The 15,737-nt window shown below is 47.3% G+C and overlaps 1 protein-coding gene across 1 annotated transcript in view; it reads right to left on the bottom strand.

The window, feature by feature from the left end:
* Positions 1-510: 510 nt before the first annotated feature.
* The window catches only part of ASRGL1 (asparaginase and isoaspartyl peptidase 1), a 28,183-nt gene continuing 12,956 nt past the window's right edge, over positions 511-15,737 (bottom strand). The window contains exons 3-6 of the mRNA XM_054392764.1: positions 14,472-14,626; positions 7,263-7,381; positions 5,698-5,808; positions 511-752 (exon numbers count right to left, since the gene is read on the bottom strand). Coding sequence (XP_054248739.1) covers positions 511-752; positions 5,698-5,808; positions 7,263-7,381; positions 14,472-14,626 — 627 coding nt within the window. The remainder of the gene's footprint in view (positions 753-5,697; positions 5,809-7,262; positions 7,382-14,471; positions 14,627-15,737) is intronic.

Below are 15,737 nucleotides of genomic sequence, written 5' to 3' on the forward strand. Positions count from 1 at the left end.
AGGGCCTGGAACACCTGGGCTGTGAGGAGCAGCTGAGACAGCTGGGGGTGTTCAGGCTGGAGAAGAGGAGGCTGAGGGAGACCTCATTGCTCTCTGCAGCTCCCTGAAGGGAGGTTGAAGTGAGGAGGGCGCAGCCTCTGCTCCTTGGGAACAAGGGACAGGAGCAGAGGAAATGGTTTCAACCTGCACCAGGGGAGGCTCAGGCTGGATCTCAGGAAATATTTCTTCACTGGAAGGGATCTCAAACACTGGCATGGTCTGCCCAGGGCAGTGCTGGAGTCACCAGCCCTGAAGGCATTCAAGCAGCCAGTGGAGCTGGTGCTTAGGGACATGGTTTAGTGCTGACCCTGCACTGGATGATCTTGGAGGTCTCTTCCAACTGGATGTATTCTGTGACTCTATGACTATGCAACCAGTCCAAAGAGCACAGATCTTTCAGAAAGATGACATCAACAGTCACTGTCCTCCAGCAAAAACTGGAGGCTTCCTTCTTCCTCAGGCAATTTTTCTTCATTCTTGGAATCCCTTACTTTCAGATGCAAGTGCTTCATCAACAGACTTTGTATGTCTCTCCCCAGCGTAAATCCCAAAGTGCAGATGGCCATCTTTTACAGTAGCCCAGGACATCTGCTTGGTGGAGAACCTTGCTGCCCACTCTCCTGAACTGCTAACAACAATAACACCTCCCAAGCCCCCAACTCGTGTCTTCATGTAGTCTAATGCAGTGTCAGCAGCCATCTCTGGTGGCATTCCTGAAAAGAAGAACAAGATAACATCACAGACTGCACTGTCAGCAAGTTTGATGATGACACCAAACTGGGAGCAGTGGCTGATGCACCAGAAGGCTGTGCTGCCATTCAGTGAAACCTGGACAGGCTGGAGAAATTGAATGAAATACAGCAAGGCCAAGTGCAGAGAGTCTTGCATGTGGGCAAGAACAACCCCATGGACCAGGACAGGCTGGGGGCTGACCTGTTGGAGAGCAGCGCAGAGGAGAGGGACCTGGGGGTCCTGGTGGACAACAGGATGACCATGAGCCAGCAAGAAGGCCAATGGCATCCTGGGGTGGATTAGAAGGGCTGTGGTTAGCAGGTCCACAGAGGTTCTCCATCCCTTCTACTCTGCCCTAGTGAGGCTGCATATGGAATACTGTGTGCAGTTCTGGGCCCGTCAGTTCCAGAAGGACCTCAGGGAACTACGTGAAAGAGTCTAGTCCAGAGCCACAGAGATGCTGCAGGCAGTGGAACATCTCCCTGTGAGGCCAGGCTGAGGGAGCTGGGGCTTGGAGCTTGGAACAGAGGAGACTGAGGGCTGCCAGCTGGCTCATCAGGAGTTTGTCATCAACTGACACCCCCAAGTCTTCCTCTCCAGACTGCTCATGAGCCACTCCTCATCCAGCCCACATTTGTGCTTGGGATTGCCATCACCCAGGTGTAGGACCTTGCACTTGGCCTCGTTGAACTTCCACTGGCTGCAGTGGAGCTCAAAGCAGGTAATTCACATTGTCATAATTTCTCAAAAGCAGACATCAGCATCACTATTCTTGGAATTTGTGAAAGCACCAGGCAAGATGAGAACCCAGTGAAATATCTGAGAAAGGATTCTGAGGGAGCTAGGGCTGTTCAGCACGGAGAAGAGAAGGCTACAGGGACACCTAAGAGCAGCCTGCCAGGACCTCAAGGTGGCTACAAGAAGGCTGAAGAGAGACTGTTTGCAAAGGACTGCAGGGACAGGAGCAGGAACAATGGCTTCAAAGTAGAGCAGAGCAGATTGAGATTGGATGTGAGGAACAAGTTCTGCACCAGTAAGGTGGTGGAACACTGGCACAGGTTGACTGGGGAGGTGGTTGAGGCTCCATCCCTGGAGCTCTTCAAGATGAGGCTGGAGAGGGCTCTGGGTAACCTGATCTAGTTGGTGATGTCCCTGCTGAGTGCAGAGGGATTGGACTGGATGAGCTTTGGAGGTCCCTTCCAACCCAAACCATTCTATCATTCTATGATTCTACCAGAGAAAGGACCAGCAAAGCGACTTTATCTTTCCATTACACTTCATTGGTATGAACAGAACTCTTTTCTGAAGAGCTCCAGAGTTGCTGTGTACATTGTAATAACTCTTAACATATTTGTTCTCTCCAAGTCTGAATGGAAATTCAGGAATGCAGTTGGTTCAGCTTAGCTGTTCTAAGATATACACCATTGGTGATGTTACACAGCTTAGGCTGCAGAATAAACCTGACCTCCCTGTCTTCCCTGCAAGTTTTGAGTTAAAACCAACAAAACCCTCAGCAGAGTTGGAATTAGTGCCAGCACTGGTGACTGACAGGATAAAGCTCCTTCTGACAGCAGGGCTGTCACTGTGACTATTCAAAGCAGTGGCACTGACTTCAAAGGGTCACTATTTCACTCTGATTTTTTTTTGTGTCAAGACAACAGCTGCCAGCATAAGACAGAGATTCCAACAGCTGTTAATACTGGCAAAGCAGTTCCCTCTTGAAACTCAAGAGCAAATGTCGCAGCATTGGTCCAAAGGAAAGAGCTGAAACTGGAATTGTTCTTCAAGTGCAGCTTCGGCTGACTGTTCAAGGACTCAAAAAGAGTAACTTGAGGGCTAGTTTTCAGTGCCTTCATGGGAATGTGGAGGGAGAAAACCCCAAAAGTCAGTCTCTTGCTGATGTATTTCCTGGCAGCTGAGTGATGCTTTTGGGCAGGATGAATGAAGGTAGGGCAGGCATGGGCACGGTGAACAAGTGCAAACCAATTAAACACACACATGTGGCTTCATTTCCTTTCCCCCCTTTTTCTTTTTACTCTTAACAAACAAAAACTTTTAAATTTGAGCTTCATTTGCCTTTCACACTGATTTCATAGAACCATCACAACACACAATTCTGTCTTTACACACAGAGTGCACTGCAGAAGTCACAGACTCACAGAACATTAGGGGATGGAAGGGACCTCTAGAGATCAACCCCCCTGCCAAAGCAGGATCACCCAGGGCAGGTCACACAGGAACACATCCAGGTGGGTTTGGAAAGCCTCCAGAGAAGGAGACTCCACAGCCTTCCTGAGCAGCCTGCTCCAGGGCTCTGAACTGTCACAGTAAAGAAGTTTCTCTCCTGTTGAGGTGGAACCTCCTGGTTTCCATTTTATATCCGTTGCCCCTTGTCCTGTCTCAGGACACCACTGCAAGGAGAATGGCCTCTTCTTCTGGCCACCCACCCCTCAGGATTTATAAACATTACTAAGATCTCCTCTCAGCCTTCTCTTCTCCAGACTGAACAGCCCCAGGTCTTTCAGCCTTTCCTCATGAGACAGATGTTCCAGTTCCTTCATCATCCTCTTCCCTCCATTGGGCACCCTCTAGCATATCTCTGTCCTTTTTGAACTGGGGAGCCCAGAACTGGACACAGATTTATCACAAGCCAGGTAACTGCAATCAGTGCATAGGGTTTGCAATACAGTCACCTTCATGCCACAAAAGAAATTGGTTTACTCAGTTTAGACTAAATAGAGCTTAGAAGGTCATTCACAAGTTGAATAGCAGGGGACATAATAGAGAGAGTAAAGGGAGCCCATAATGTGTTTAGGAAATAATCTGCATGTTGTATTTTATGCTGAAACTATCATCAGGAAAAGTGTGGCCAGCAGGGCTAGGGAAGTTCTCCTGCCCCTCTGCTCTGCCCTGCTGAGACCACAGCTGCAATCCTGTGTCCAGTTTGGGGCTCCCCAGTTCAAGAGAGACAGAGACCTGCTGGACAAAGTCCAATGGAGAGCCACGAGGATAACTGTGGAACTGGAACAGCTCTGCTATGGAGAGAGCCTGAGAGCCCTGGGGCTGTTTAGTCTGAAGAGGGGAAGGCTGAGAGGGGATTTCATCAATGTCTATCAATATCTGAGGGCTGGGTGTCAGGAGGAAGGTGCCAGGCTCTTTTCAGTGGTGCCCTATGATACGGCAAGGACCAAGAGGTACAGACTGGAACCCAGGCGGTTCCACCTCAACATGAGGAGAAACTTCTTTACTGTGAGGGATTCCTGGAGCAGGCTGCCCAGAGAGGCTGTGGAGGCTCCTTCTCTAGAGACTTCAAAACCCACCTGGATGTGTTCCTGTGTGACCTGCCCTGGGTGACTCTGCTCGGGCAGGGGAGTTGGACTGGATGATCTCTGGAGGTCCCTTCCAACCCCTACCATTCTGTGATTCTATCCCTAAGCTTTACAGAGACACTCTCAGATTACAAAGACCTTCACTTATTATATGCAAATAAAAATACTCTCAGCTGTTACTTGTCTCTCTACTTGCAGCTTCTCCAATGAATACGCAAATTGAAAGTTCTCCAACAGTTTCCCAGCTCAGCTGATCTCCAAGGCAGTGACACTGCACTGCCCAACAGCTATACCTTCTAAAAATAATGGTGATATCTCTATTAATGGTTCTTCAACTGCAGGAGAGACAACTATGTTGTCTGGCTATGTTTGCAGGCTGTAATATAATCAAGGGTTTAGATGACAGACAACTCATGAAGCTAGAGCTCCAAAGGGTCATCCCCCAGTCAGATTCTATTACAGTCACACATACATCCTCTGTCAGCTGCTTTCCACATACCCACCCAGGCAGTTTTAGTGTATTTTCCAAAACAAGAGGAAAATTTAAATCATAGTTAAAATGTCTTAAAAACATTTCTGTTACTATAATCAGAGACCTTTATAGTTGATCAGAAAGGTGATATCCTGGGCATTCTTCTTTCTGCGAGGATTATCTATCCCTAGCCCTCTCTTGCTGCTCCCTTAAACACATCCTGATTTTCCTTGGTTTCTAGCTCTTTGGTCACAAAATTACATTTTAAAATTGGAAAAAAAAATTTGAAGAACTTCAGTTAAATGAAGTGGACCCTGGGTGTTCCCCAGGGGTCAAGTACTGGGTTCAGTGTTATTCAACATGAATGAGGGAATAGAGTGAACCCTCAGCCAGTTTGCTGATGATGCCAAACTGGGGGGACTGGCTAACACACCTTTGGGCTGTGCAGCAATTCAGCAAGACCTGGGCAGCCTGGAGAGCTGACCACACAGGCTCACAGAACATTAGGGGATGGAAGGGACCTCTAGAGATCAACCCACCAGCCAAAGCAGGATCACCCAGGGCAGGTCACACAGGAACACATCCAGGTGGGTTTGGAAAGTCTCCAGAGAAGGAGACTCCACAGCCTTCCTGAGCATCCTGCTCCAGGGTTCTGCACCCTCATAGTGAGATTTTTTTTCCTGTATGTTCAGAGGAGAACCTCATGAGGTTCAATGAGAGAGGTTGCCCAGGGAGGTTGTGGATTCTCCTTCCCTGGAGACTTTCCAAATCCACCTGGATGTGTTCCTGTGTGACCCTGCTCTGGCAGGGGTGTTGGATTTAATGATCTTTGGAGGTCCCTTCCAACCCCTGCCTTTCTATGATTCTATTCTGTCTTTCGGTGTACCCTGATCTAAAAGCACAATTAAACATCAAGCAGCACACATGTCCTGTTAAGTTAAGGGTACTTTAGCATTATTAATATTGTAGTACTTTTTTGTTTTCCCAGAACAGTGACCCATCCACATTCCCCTGGGAGCAACTAGAGCAGCTGTTGTAGGATGGTGGTAGCACATCAGCTGAAACCTGCCATTAGGCAACATTCCCTATGCTCAGTGCTTCAGCTCACAGAAGCTGGGAACTTACCTTGCTCCATGTGGTAGAGGATCAGTCGGGCTAAGACCACTTTCATAATGCTCTCCCCGTGTCCTGTGGTTGAAGTGGCACCACAACTGTTATCAGCATAACCTCCACTTCCTTTTCAGAGGGAGAAAAAGAAAGAAGGCAATATACTGTAATACCATTTACGAGCTCTGCCTTGTTTCAAGCAGGTACCAACCACTCTACCAAAGTCCCAGCAGTTCTGTGCACCTCTGGGAGCAAAGCATCAGTGCCAAAATCCTTTCTCACATCTGCCTCAGTTTGTAAAACACATGAAAGAGATTCACAGCTGGATGAAGTCTGTTCCCAGACCAAGAGAACTAGAAGAGCATTGATCTGCTTGCGGTACAAGCAGAAGCAGGCCAACACTTCCCACAGGGATGGACTAAACCAGCAAAGGGATGATACGCTGAGGGTCAGCAGACAGCGATGGGATGCACAATGTCAGGGCATACAATATTCCCAACTGAGAGACAGAAGGGAAGATCTTCTGAGGATATTGTTGAACTGACCAAAGATTGAGGGAGCTTTGTCTGCAAGAGCAAAAGCCTGGGCTCTAGGGAAGTGCTGTGAAGCACCCCTGAAGAATCTTCCAAATCCCAACTCCATGGCTGAACCCTGAAGCAAACACTTGCAAGTCTGTCCCACAAGAGGAAGGAGTCTGGGGAAAGGATTTCAAGTGACTCTTTTTACTTGGGTAAGAGATCTCTTAAAATATTTCCTTTATTCCACACTGCATCTGTTAGTCTCTGAGGAAGCCTTATCAGGGCTCTCTAAGAACAGGAATTCACTCAAAGCTGCCAGTCATTTTGGAGTTCTGGCTCACTGATAGAACAAACAGCAATTACAATTACACCTACTTCCCTCAGTATCAAGAGAACAGCAGCTCAGTGTGGAACAGGCTAGCTTCTGACTTAGCTGTAAGCATGGATGCACAAAAGAAGAGCTTTGTTAGAATGAACAGAAATGAAACAAAAAGAAAATGTTAGCATCCAGGAGAGAACAAAAAGTAAAGAAAATTCCCATTCCCATTTTCCAGTCAGAACAGTGCGTGATGATGGTAATAATGACAGCGCTGCCCCTCTGCTCCTAGTCCTTACTTTCAGTCTCAATGTTGTGTTAAGGAGGATTTGATATATTTAAGTGTCAGGTTTTCATTTGAGATGTACCAGTATCTATGTTTCAAAAGGGGGGAACTTAGAGCTGCCTTCCAATACCTGAAGGGATCAGAGAATCACAGAATGATAGAATGGTTTGGGTTGGAAGGGACCTCCAAAGCTCATCCAGTCCAATCCCTCTGCACTCAGCAGGGACATCCCCAACTAGAGCAGCTTGTCCACAGCCCTCTCCAGCCTCACCTTGAAGATCTCCAGGGATGGAGCCTCAACCATCTCCCTGGGCAACCTGGTCCAATGTTCCAATGGAGTAGGTGATCTCTAAGGTCCTCCAACGTAAGCCATTCTATAATTCCATGATTTTTTTCTTTTTTTTTTTTTTATTTCTTTAAATGAGGTATCAAAAAAATCGAGAGGCAAGACCTCACCCCATACCTATGCATGCTGTGTCCCCAACACGGCCAACCAGTTTATTAGAGAGTCCTCCAGTGGATGTTGCACAAGCTACATTTCCTTCACTGTCTACAGCAACAGCACCAACTGTTCCAAGGTCTCTGCCAAGAAAAACAGTTCACAAAATTAGGTAGAATTAAAGCCTACCTGTCCAAGCATGTTGCATTTCTTTCCAGGTACCTTTAAAAAACATTGCTGCAAGAAAAATTACTGCTCATCATCAATCTATTTTTTACCATGCTTCTCATGACAAAAATAACAAGCAATGTGTCACAATTCTCACAGCTCTATATTTAAGAGAGTATTTTTTAATCTCCTCCTATGACTCCTTTACTTTTGTACGATAATCAGCGGGCTGGAGCACCTCCCCTGTGGGGACAGGCTGAGGGAGCTGAGGGCTCTGGGGAGACCTTAGAGCAGCCTTCCAGTATCTGAAGAGGGCTAAGGGAGGGCTGGGGAGGGACCTTTCACAAGGGCTTGGAGTGATAGGAGGAGGGCCAATGGGTGGAAGCCTGAGCAGGGCAGATTTAGATTGGAGATTAGAAAGAAATTCTTCTCAGTGAGGGTAGTGAGACAATGGCACAGATTGCCCAGGGAGGCTGTGGATGTCCCCTCCGTGGAGGTGTTCAAGGCCAGGCTGGATGAGGCCTTGAGCAAGCTGGGCTGGTGGGAGGTGTCCCTGCCCATGGCAGGGGGTTGGAACTGGATGAGCTTTAAGGCGCCTTCCAACCCAACCATTCTATGAATCTATGAATAGGATGGAAACTTCCACCTGTGGAGGAATAAACACAAAAATCCAAAAGCACATAGGGCAGAAATTTCTAGCTCTGCAAAAGAGCACCTTAAAGACACAAGAGTGTTCTCCACTGTCTGAGTGGGAAGTGAAGCAGAATGATTAATGACAATGCACATAACTGAGTGAGTACCAACTAGGACAGCAGTGTTATGCATGCACTGAATCATTTCCTTCCTGTTCCTCCTCTTTCCTCTTCCTTATTCCCCTAAGTGTTTGAATGCCAGCCAAAAAAAAAACAAACAAAAGTTATTTCTGTGTTTTTCAACTAGTGCTGTTCACAAGGCATGGTTCAGACACGTTTTTGTGTTTGCAGTCTTGAGGTTTAAACCACCTGACCAGCAACAGTCAGTTGAAAGTGCACATCAGCTTAAAACCCTTCATGCACTGAAGAAAAGAGAATTTCAACCACTGCTTATTCTCCAGCACAGAAAAGTCAGATATAACAGGCTGCATAAAATATTCAGGTGTGTTCACACTCAAAGGAATAAAGGCCGTTGTAACTCACTGCAACCTTTGCTGCACTGAGAAGCAAGGGTCTGAGTGTCCATGTGTTCTGACCCTGGCAATTCCTGTAGGCACCTAAACCAGGAGCTGTCCAGGAGAGCTATTCCAAAAAAAAAGCTAAGTCTCTCCACACAGGAAAAGAATTTATCACAGAACCACAGAATTGTTTCAGTTGGAAAAGGCCTCCAAGATCATTGAGTCCAACCATCAATCCAACACCACCATGGCCACCAAACCATGTCCCAGACTGCCATGGCCACACATTTCTTGAACACCTCCAGGGATGGGGACTCTACCACCTCCCTGGGCAGCCTGTTCCAGTCCCTGACCACTCTTGCAGGAAAATTTTTTCCCTATCTCCAACCTAACCCTCCCCTGCACAATTTCAGGCCATTTCCCCTTGTTCTATCACCTGATATTAGGTAGAACAGACCAACCCCCACCTCTCTCCAACCTCCTTTCAAGGAGTTGTAGAGAACCAGAAGGCCTCTTCTCAGTCTCTTTTTCTCCAGACTAAACATCCCCAGTTCCCTGAGCTGCTCCTCACCAGCCTGGTTCTCCAGACCCTTCCCCAGCTTTGTTGCCTTTCTCTGGACCTGCTCCAGCTCCTCAGTGTCCTTTTTGTAGTAAGAGACCCCAAACTGAACTCAGTACTCAAGGTGTAGCCTTGCCAGGGCTGAGTACAGGGGCACAATCCCTACTCACTGCTGGCCAGACTATTCCTGATCCAGGTCAGGATGCCATTGGCCTTCTTGGTCACCTGGGTACACTGCTGACTCATGTTCAGCTCCTGTCAGCCAGCAGTTTGTAACAATTCTTCAAGGCAGTGCCCAACAGATGACTGGAAGAGGAATACCTTTGGAAGTTGCCCAGGCCCTGGTGAGGGTTTGCCTATAACCATGTAAAATTGTAGCTAATTAAGCCAAAGTCTTTGTGTACCATGAGACATCAGTTCCCCAGAGGCCCAACTTCCTGTACCTTCCTGCTAATGTACATACACTGTCAGGCCTTCAACTTCATTCACAGCAACTCAAAAGTTGACTGATGAATCACAGACATTACAAACTGCTCTGACATTTCTGTGGAGAAGGACCTCATCTCCAACTGCTCTGGTGCTGCAGATGGGCTTCCCACCCATCCATCTGTTACAAATGATTTGCTGAAAAGGGTATTAATAAATTCAGGACTCCTTTGCACACTTGAGTGCCACCTTGCAACCAGCTAAAGTTAGCTCCTCCAGAGAAATCACGAGAGGTGCATCCAGATAGATGTTCTCAAATAGAGAAGGGCTGCTGGGAGATATGATGGTAGGAGGCTGTCTAGGGTGCAGCGACCATGAGACAGTGGAGTTTTCAATATGCAGGGAAACAAGGAGGAGCAACAACAGAACCCTTACTTTGGACTTCCAGAGGGCAAACTTCACCTTATTTAAGCAACTAAGCTGGAGAGTACCCTGGGTAGCAGCCCTTAAGAACAAAGGGGTCCAGTACTGTTGGACCTACTTCAAAGAGGAACTCTTGAAGACACAGGAAAAGGCTGTGCCCATGTGCCGAAAGATGAGCCGCCAGGGAAGGTGACCAGCTGGGATGGACAAGCATCTCTTGAAGGAATTAAGGGAAAAAAAGAGGGGAAATCACCTTTGGAAAGGAGGGAGGCAACTCATGATACGTTTAAGGATGTTGTTAGATCATGTAGGAGAAAAATTAGAGAGGCAAAAGGCCAGTTAGAACTTAAACTGGCCACTGCTGTGAAAGACAATGAAAAGCATTTTTATAAATATATGAATGCCAAAAAGAGGCAAGAAAAACCTCCACTCTTTATTTGACTTAGAGGGGAATATTGTAACCAAAGATGAGGAAAAGGCTGAGGTACTAAATACCTTTCTTGCCTCCATTTCAACAGCAAGGCAGGAGGACTTCAGGATAACTGGCCTCCTGAACTGGTAGATGGGGTCAGGGAGCAGTATAATCCCTCTGAAATCCAGGAGGAAGTAGTTAGGGACTTGCTGAGCCACTTGGAAACTCACAAGTCCATGGGACCAGATGGGATCCATCCAAGGGTACTGAGAGAGCTGGCAGATGAGCTGGCCAAGCCACTGTCCATCATTTACCACCAGTCCCGGCTCACTGGAGAGGTCCCAGATGACTGGAAGCTGGCCAATGTGATGCCCATCTACAGGAAGGGCTGGCTGGAGGAACCTGGAAACTCCAGGCCTGTCAGCCTGACCTCAGTGCCAGGCAAGATTATTGGGGCAATCGCAGCACACCTGCAGGATGGCCAAGGGATCAGGCCCAGACAACATGAATTTAGGAAGGGCAGGTCCTGCCTCACCAACCTGATCTCCTTCTATGCTCAGGTGACTGCCTGGTGGATGTGGGAAAGGCAGCTGATGTAGTCTGCCTGGACTTCAGCAAGGCCTTTGACACCGTTCCCCACAGCAAACTCCTGGCCAAACTGGCAGCCTGTGGCTTGGACAGGAGCACTCTTTGCTGGGTTAGGAACAGGCTGGAGGGCCCAGCCCAGAGAGTGGTGGTGAATGGTGCCACTGCCAGCTGGAGGCCAGGTACTAGTGGTGTCCCCCAGGGATCAGTGCTGGGCCCCATCCTGTTCAATATCTTTATTGATGATCTGGATAAGGGGATTGAGTCAGTCATGAGTAAATTTGCAGAGACACCAAGCTGGGAGCAGGTGTGGATCTGTTAGAAGGTAGAAGGGCTCTGCAGAGGGACCTTGACTGGCTGGACAGATGGGCAGAGTCCAACAGGATGGCATTCAACAAGTCCAAGTGCCACGTGCTGCACTTTGCCTACAACAACCCCATGCGGTGCTACAGGCTGGGGTCAGAGTGGCTGGAGAGCAGCCAGGCAGAAAGGGACCTGGGGGTACTGGTTGACAGCAGCTGAACATGAGCCAGCAGTGTGCCCAGGTGGCCAAGAAGGCCAATGGCATCCTGGCCTGCATCAGAAATAGCGTGGCCAGCAGGAGCAGGGAAGTCACTGTGCCCTTGTACTCAGCTCTGGTTAGGCCACACCTTGAGTCCTGTGTCCAGTTCTGGGCTCCCCAATTTAAGAAGGACATTGAGACACTTGAATGTGTCCAGAGAAGGGCAATGAGGCTGGGGAGAGGTCTCGAACTCAAGCCCTATGAAGAGAGGCTGAGGGAGCTGGGGGTGTTTAGCCTGGAGAAGAGGAGGCTCAGGGCTTGAGGCCTTGAGCAGCCTGAACTAGTGGGAGGTGTCCCTGCTCATGGCACAGGGGTTGAAACTAGATGCTCTTTAAGGTCCCTTCCAACTCAGGCCATTCTATGAATCTGTGAACTGTGAGAGTAATGGAAGCATATAGATGGCATCTGCTGCTGGCAGCTGAGTTGGCTTGAGCACTCAGCTGGCAACAAATGACAAAGTGAATGTGCCCAACATACCTCATCTGAGCACACAGATAACTACACTCTATTGCTTACTGTCCCTTTAAGTGTTTCTATGGCGTCAGCGTCACACGTTTGCTTTGTTCTTCTTCAGAACAAAGCCAAAGGAGACACAAACAAACTGATACACAGCTAGTGGACTTGGAACCATTGCCAAGGCAGGCAAAACTCTCCAAGTAGAGATCTCACAATCATTCCTCCATAGTTAATTAGCAATGGCATCAAGAACCAAGACATTGACATGCTGGAGCAGGTCCAGAGATGGGCAACACAGCTGGTGAAGGGTCTGGAGAACAGGGCTCGAGAGAGGCAGCTGAATGACCTGGGGGTGTTCAGCCTAGAGAAAAGGAGGCTGAGGGGAGACCTCATTTCTCTCTACAGCTCCCTGAAAGGAGGCTGGGGTTGGTCACTTCTCCCTAGTGTCAGGTGATAGAACAAGGGGAAATGGCCTGAAATTGTGCTAAGGGAAGTTTAGGTTGGAGATTAGGAAAAATTTCTTTTCTGCAAGACTGGTCAGGGATTGGAACAGGCTGCCCAGGAAGGTGGTGGAGTCCCCATCCTTGGAGGTGTTCAAGAAATGTGTGGCCATGGCAGTCTGGGACATGGTTTAACAGCCACGGTGGTGTTGGGTTGCTGGTTGGACTGGAAAATCTCAGAGATATTTTCCAACACAGACAATTCTGTGATTCTCTAAGCACCTGCAGTGTGGCAGAGGATGCTGTTTGCAGCAATGATTCTGTTTAATCAAGAACTATCATTGTGCATGCAGGGACTAGTAGCCCAGCTGCTACCTGACAGGTGGACTCAGCTGCCTTTCTGTGGAGATCTCAGGCAATCTCCAGCAATTCTTGACATAGATATGGTCAGAATCATTGGACTGAGACTGAAGGAAAACCAAACTGCACTTTCTTCTCAGCAAAAGGTGTTGGAGATGCTACACTGTATGTGCAATGGAATCAGAAGCTTTAAGCATAAATGAATGCAGACTTCTAACCAGTAGAGGAGAAAGATCTCTCTTATGAGACACCAACCTTTGCTTGGAAAGCTATGAACCCTCACGGTTTCCCACATTGTTAGGATCAAAGGACTGGAAGTAACATACACACCAGCCCCCAAATTCCCAGTCTGATCTGGTATTAGGCTGCCTCGCACTAACACTACTTCACCATCTGTCTGTTCACCTCAGGCATGTTTCTGCATGACCACTACAGACAGAACAAGGAAAAAGAACATTCCACATGTAACCTGGGGCTGTTCAGTCTGGAGAAGAGAAGGCTGGGAGGGGATCTGATCAATGCCAACCAATATCTGAAGGCTGGGTGTCAAGAATGTGCCAGGCTCTTTTCAGTGGTGCCCAGTGATAGGACAATGGGCGATGGACACAAACTGGAACACAGGAGGTTCCACCTCAACATGAGGAGAAATTTCTTTCCTGTGAGGGTGAAGAGCACTGGAATAGCCTCCAGGGAGGCTGTGGAGTCTCCTTCTCCTTCTCCTCCTTCTAACCCTGTCTGGATGCATTCCTGTGTGACCTGCCCTAGGTGATCCTGCTCTAGCAAGGGTTGGACTCAATGATCTCCAAAGGTCCCTTTCAACCCCTACCATTTTGTGATTCTGTGGTATATGATACAGATGGGCTTATATAAAAAAAGATCTTGTGAATTTATGAGGGTATTTGGGGCACTGGTTGGCAGAAAAAAGAACAGCATGGCTAAGACAAGAAAAAGTCTTGAGCACTTCAGAAATGTACAAGCCTCCTGGTATCAGATATTCCAGAAGACAACAATGCTGAAATGGAAGGTGTCTAACGTTGTTGTAAGAGATAAAAAAGAATGAATGGAGACACAGGTGCCATGCCATTCCAACTTACATGTCCAGGGTTCATCCTGGCCGTAGGGGCTACACCAGCCTCAAAATTCTTCATAATGAAGAATCACAGAATCACAGAATGTTAGGGGGGGAAGGGACCCTTAGAGATTATCCAGTCCAACTCCCCTGCTACAGTAGGCTACACAGGAACACAGCCCTTGGATAGACCAAGGATCAAAAGAAAACTTCTACTGGATACACGATAAACTATGACTGAGATCTCATGGTCAAGGAACAACTTCACTTTGTTTACAAGAACATATTTACACTTGCCTCACTATCACCACACAGTGAGGGTGGTGAGACACTGGAACAGGTTGCTCAGGGAGGCTGTGGATGTCCCCTCCCTGGAGGTGTTCAAGGCCAGCTTAGATGAGACCTTGAGCAACCTGCACTGGTGGGAAGTGTCCCTACCCATGGCAGGGGGTTGGATCTAGATGATCTTTAAGGTCTCTTCCAACACAAACCATTCTATGAATCTCTGAATTTATGAGCCTCATTTTTCTTTCCAGTGCAATCCTCATGTTGTTACTGTTGGTTAGTTTGGTTTTTAAACTGATTGCAAACAAAATTACCTGAATTTAAAAAGAAAAACTTACTTCTGAAACTCTTCAGGGTTGGAATCTGGCTCAAGGTTCTTCTTCCATCTTTCCAGAGATCTCTTGGTGATGAGTTTCTCCCCTGGAGTCTCAGGAATGCCCATGGCCTGAGCAAAGAGGTGCGCACCACTCTCTGTCAGCAGTATGTGCTTCGTCTGCAGAAGACGAGATTTCTTTGGAAATTTTTATTCCACCTTGTACCCAGCAGTATTTATAATCACACTTTATTTTTAGAAGCATCCACACAAAGACACTCCCAGTTTCTTTTGTTGGTTTCAATTTTCTAGATTTCTATACCTCTGGCCTCTTCCACCAGCTGATAAAAACCTTCAGCTCTCCAAAACACAGAAACCAAACCTTTGTTAGTAGTAAAGAACTAATTTATCTAATTAATATTTATTGTAATGGGAGAAGAAAAAAGGGGAAATCTGCTCTTTTGCTGATTTAAAGGCAACTTCTTTGATGCGTTTCCAGTCAACCAGCAAATCACTACTTAACTGTTTTGTCCAGTTAACTAAGAGATCTAGAAGGCTCTTACTTACAAGATATCAAAGATAAATAAATTCCTGTTCTATTTGGAAGCATTAAACCTCATGAGAAGAGAATAACCAAAAATGTAAACATCCTACACTGAAGTGTTTCTTAAAATACAATCATAGAAGGGTTTGGGTTGGAAGGAACCTCTAAAGGTCACCCAGTCCATGAGGGTGGTAGGACACTGGAACAGGTTGCCCAGGGAGGTGGTTGAGGCTCCATCCCTTGACATATTCAAGGTGAGGATCAACAGGGCTCTGGGCAACCTGATCTGGTTGAGGGGTTGACTGCAGAGGGGTTGGACTGGATGACCTTTGGAGGTCCCTTCCAACCTAAACCATTCTATGATTCTATGATTCTGGGTTTGCAAAATTGCCTTTTTATTGCAAATTAAGTCCTCAATTCATGAGAGCATTGTTTTAGGAAACAAGAATAGGGGTTAGAAGGAAGAAGCCTTCTGTGTATGTAAAAGAGTGAGCAACAGGCTTCCATGCTGAGTAGCCAGCCAGAGACCCTGTCTCTAACAGGGTCTCTAACTTGAAAGCCAGCTTCTTTGTGCAACACTGCCCTCCTCTGCCACTAAACCTCCAGAAAAACAAGGCGAAATAATTCAAGTTGGGTTTAGGTTTCTGTGCTTTGGGTGTTATTTTTAGGAAATATACTAAACTTTTCTTTTGACTTTGTCTGTATCAGAGGGCTGTGTCATCCAGCACTTGCTTTCTTCAGCAATTA

Source organism: Indicator indicator, chromosome 2 (genome assembly GCF_027791375.1).
Source record: "Indicator indicator isolate 239-I01 chromosome 2, UM_Iind_1.1, whole genome shotgun sequence".
Classification (NCBI taxonomy): Eukaryota; Metazoa; Chordata; class Aves; order Piciformes; family Indicatoridae; genus Indicator; species Indicator indicator.